Raw genomic sequence first — 4620 nt, 5'->3', positions numbered from 1 at the left:
GATGATAAAATACTCAAGGCTAATGTGAGTTTACTCACCTGTGTTGTATCTTTTAGAGGAAACCTCCAGGGGAGCAGCCTGGGCTCTGTCACCAGTACCCAGCTTGTCTCCTGCAGTGAGACCCTTCATCCAGGGGCTACATGTAGAGCAGAGCTGGCAATCCAAGCCGGAGCCCAAGCTCAGGGGAGTATGAAATCAAAAAACACTTGCTAGGGGAAAACGCAAAACCTCACCTTTGAGAGCAGGTCATAAATAACTGCCATGGTGTTAGCAAAGGGAAGATGGCCCGGGGCGAAGGAGATGTATTTTGTACTTTTTCTCCAGAATTTAGTCACCAGGAACTGCCGGGAGCTGGCAGGGCTCCACGCAGCGCGCGGTGAGATGCAAATCCCGTACGGTCCGGGGGTATTGCGATTTGTAAACAGCACTTGAGATTACAGGGAAATTGGTTGGTACAAAAAGGAGAAAGTTTTGACTCCACCGAAGGTCCCGCTGCAGTTTTTTTTTTTTTTTTTTTTTTTTAAACAAGAAACCTCTTGTTTTCGGAATAGGACTTTAAATAAAATGGGTATGATCTTATTGTTGCTGGAGCGGGACAGATTTGCAGAATGGTGATCCCAGAGGCGGCCCAAGGTCTCCCAAATCTTCGTTCCCGCATCACTGCCTAGGCACGTGGCATGGATGATGTCCAGAAAAGAGACCCACAAGGAACTGCTCCCAACTGAGAGCACAGGAGAAGATTTGGGATGAAAGGGGTCACAATCCTTCCTCCCATCTCCAGGAAAAAAAGGATTTAATATTTTAAATGAAGACCGGGATTTATCTTCTTCAGCCATCTGAGACAAACTAAAGAAAATTCATCATCTGGTCTCCTTTTGCAGCCATGGAGGGAGAGGTGGGTCTCCAGAGAACCCACCACAGATAAGTGCCTACGATAGCTGAGATGAATTTGGGTCAAAGCAGTTAACAAAAAAGCAATTAACAAAAAAGTGATTAGATAAATTAAAGCTCTGTGATCTGTGTAGCCACCACCTTTTACAGAGAGTTGGAGTCACAACATTGAGGGCACTCACACAAAGCCAAATGGAGGAAAAGGGCTGGAGATGCATGTGATGGAGGCACAGGGCAGGGCTCTGTCCCTTTAATACAAAACCTCAGAGGATTTTAGAGCAGAGTGCATGATTCCACCTGCAGAAACCTCCAGGTAGTGGGGACAAGCCCCAAAATTGCTGGTGGCTCATCTCTGTGAGATGCATCATCTAGGCAGCAGTGCCACGAGGCTGACACAGCTCCTGGGCTGGGAAAATCTACCTGGTGAAGTGCAGAGAGGAGAATGAGCAGCCCGGAAACCAGGGCTGTGGTTTCTGGGCAGGGACAGGAAGTCCTGGGTTTTCAGGGCTGTGCATCACACAACCCCAACAGCACCATTTAGCAACTGATTCCTTGAAAGAGAAATCTGCTCACATCAACCTCTGCCTGACGGTGTCTTATTTCTACTATTTTTCCTCAGCTGGGACTTCCTGGTATCCCAGATTTTAGGGTATGTGCTGACAAGATCAGATCCAACCTGGCTGACAGCAGAGGGATGAAAGCAAATTGCTTTCACTGTAAAAGAGTTTTCGAGTGAGTGTTAAAATTAAGCTTTCACTGTGCAAGCCTCCTCTGGAAAAGCTGCAGCAAAGCTGAGCACAAAGTTGTAGATTTTTCATACAATAGTTTGGGTTGGGAGTGACATTTCAGGGTAACCCAGTCCAACCCCCTGCAGGGAGCAGGGACATCTGCAACTAGAGCAGCTTGCTCAGAGACACAAGGGACAACCTGACATGACATGGGGCCAGCCATGGGGCTTCTGCCACCTCTCGCCCAGGGAAACCTGGGCCAGGGTCTCACCACCCTCAGCATCAAACATTTCTCCCTTCTCTCTGGTCTCAATCTCCCTCTTCCACTTGAACCCATCACCCCTTGTCCTGGCCCAACAGCCCCTGATCCAAAGCCCCTCCCCAGCTTTCTCAGAGGCCCCTGGCAGCACTCACAGGCCGCACTAAGGTCTCCCCGCAGCCTTCTCTGCTCCAGCCTCAACACCCCCAACTCTCTCCCCTGGCCTCCCAGCAGAGGGCTTCCACCCTCCCAGCATTGCTGGGGCCTTACTTCTTTCCACGTCCCAAACATTCCAGTTTCTAGAAGCCGGGATATTTGGGACATGGAAAGAAGTGGGCAAAGAGTACCACAAGTCCCTCCTAGTCCAGCACAATCAAGGAGTGGAGCTCAGCATCTGTAGCCACATTGCTGTGTGCCATGAACCCCCCGATCCCAGGGAGATTCAGCTCCAACATATCTTGGCATTTATAACAGCATACCGAGTCACGGTCCCTGTGCGGAAGAATCTCTCACACAATTTAAATTGGGTCGAGATGCATCAATAAGTGGAAAGAAGATTCAACAATTTATCTCGGCGCTGAAGGAAGAGCTAATGCTGCTGTACCAAGCAGTGTTTGCCTGGCACCACCAAGGGAGCTTTGATCTTGCTGTAGCCTGTGGCTACATGTAATTATACATAATGAATGCAGGAGTGGGTCGAGTTCGGGGAGCACAGAAGGGTCTGGAGGCAGCTTTGAGGAGGAAGAAGCAGTTGAAAAGAATCTGCTGTACAAAAGGCAGGCACAGAGATGCAGAACAGCACATTTGGGACTAAGCTCTGGCAGAAAACCTCATTGTTATTAAAATGAAGTGTTGTTAATTAACAAAACGCTGCTAAAAAGTGCCCAGGCAGTCCCATGCTGCCATTATAGCCTGTGCCAAGAACGCAGCAGAAAACTACTCATCCTCTATGGCTTACTAATGTTTTCCAGATAGGTACTTAGACCGCTAAAGATTTCCTTACTATTTATTTGTATTGCCTGGAGACCCAACAGAGAGGCGGAGCTGTGAAAACTCAGCCCAGCTGGGGTTGTGGTGGAAGCAGCCAGGTCTGCAAGTCAAGAGCAAACCCCATTTCTCTCCCTCCTGCACCAGGACTCTCCCACCAAATGACCCATCTCATGCTAAATGAGTGTGCTGGGGCAGGGGTCCCTCCAGGCTTGGCTTGCCCAGAGCATTCAGAGTTGCTCCCCAAGTCCCCAGATGCTGGATTTACCTTCCCTCCCTTCATCCATAGATGTAGCACAGCTAAAACAAGTGACAGGATGGAAACACTCCGGCTGTTTCACAGCTGTAGGTACCAGCTGAACGTTGTACGCTGGTATTTCCCCCCACTGCAGGAAGAAGTTCGGGCCAAGTGCAGTTTTCCATTTTGCTTCAGCAAGAAAAATAAATAAATTGGTTACTCTAGGCTTTTAGCAGTATTTTGGGTCAAGCTCAAGCGAATACTCTTGGGTGAGCAGTCTGGGTGATGCCTGCTGCAAGACATCGAGGTATGCAAACATGAGCACCAGCTGCATTGGTATTTTGCCTTCACAGCCCTGGAAAGATGGAAACACTCGGATTCCATCCAGCTGCAGAGAACTTCAGGCATGTGATGCCTAAATTTGGAGCCTGCTTTTGGTAGGTCCCTATTCAAGGAACACACATGGGGAATTCAGAGCAGGAGACTGGACCTGGGCTGGCTTACCCCATGCAGAAAGCACTCCTTGGGTACAAAAGGCATCCATGGACTGCAGCTCAGGCTAGGTGCTGTGATTGGCCCTTCCCAGACTGCCCGTTCTCCTGTCCCACCACAGGAAACACAGCTAAGAAAGGTGACCTTGCTGGTCATCATTCAGGGGTGAAGGAAAGCAGAAGGTCCTTGCATCACCCACTCAAGCTGCTGGGTAGCAGCAGAGATATGGAGCCGGGGTTTGTGGAGCAAAGCCTGTGCTGGGGTGGAGCAGTGGATGGGGAAGGACACATTGACATCGTAGAAGGTTGGATACCTAAAAGGTTTATCCTCGCTGCTGTGGCCAAGGACCTATACTGGGAAAGGGCTGTGTTATACTGGAGAGTGCTGAGAGACACCATCTGCAAGAAGTTTTCCTGGGACGTTCTCAACTTTCCCCTGCTCATCCCACAGGGTCATGCAGAGCTTGTTCCACACTAAGGAACATCAGAAAACCTAGCTGCCAGTCTTGAGCTCTACACTGGTCACCCCTCACAAGCCACCCCAAGCCAGGATACCAGTGCAGCAGCAATGACTCACCAGGACCGAGCTGTCTGCATCGATATATACAACAGTGCAGCCGGCGGAGCAGGGCGAGATGTATTCGATGCCGTTAGAGCCGCAGATGGGGTTGTAGGCTTTCTCGGGGCACTTACACTGGAGATTACACTCCAAGGCGTGGTGTCCAAATTCAGAGCTACAGCAGGAAGAAAATATTAATACACAGTATTGAGCCTCATTAATATGCTTCTTATATAGAAAATACACTGAATGTCAACAGAGATTAGCAAAGAAACACTAGATTGCTTAAAAAACCCATCCCTGTATTTAATTGAGGACCTACAGAAATTCCACTCTAACCACCCAAGCCTTTGCTCCGCCTGGGCAAAACCTCTTGACCACAAACAGTCAAGAGAATCACCCACTTCCTTCATATTTGGCCCCAAACGCGATGTCTTGGGGTAGTGCAACACCACTCTGTGGGCGGG

At 49.4% G+C, this 4620-nt stretch overlaps 1 protein-coding gene across 1 annotated transcript in view; it reads right to left on the bottom strand.

Moving 5' to 3' along the window:
- Positions 1–4620, bottom strand: part of LOC104499083 (solute carrier organic anion transporter family member 2B1-like) — a gene marked incomplete at its 5' end in the record, with an annotated part of 11657 nt that overhangs the window by 5262 nt on the left and 1775 nt on the right. Inside the window, one exon of the mRNA XM_010142544.1 lies at positions 4172–4328. Coding sequence (XP_010140846.1) covers positions 4172–4328 — 157 coding nt within the window. The remainder of the gene's footprint in view (positions 1–4171; positions 4329–4620) is intronic.

This window comes from Buceros rhinoceros, unplaced genomic scaffold (genome assembly GCF_000710305.1).
Source record: "Buceros rhinoceros silvestris isolate BGI_N320 unplaced genomic scaffold, ASM71030v1 scaffold32718, whole genome shotgun sequence".
In the NCBI taxonomy this organism is placed as follows: Eukaryota; Metazoa; Chordata; class Aves; order Bucerotiformes; family Bucerotidae; genus Buceros; species Buceros rhinoceros.
This window is presented reverse-complemented; position numbering and strand designations above follow the sequence as displayed.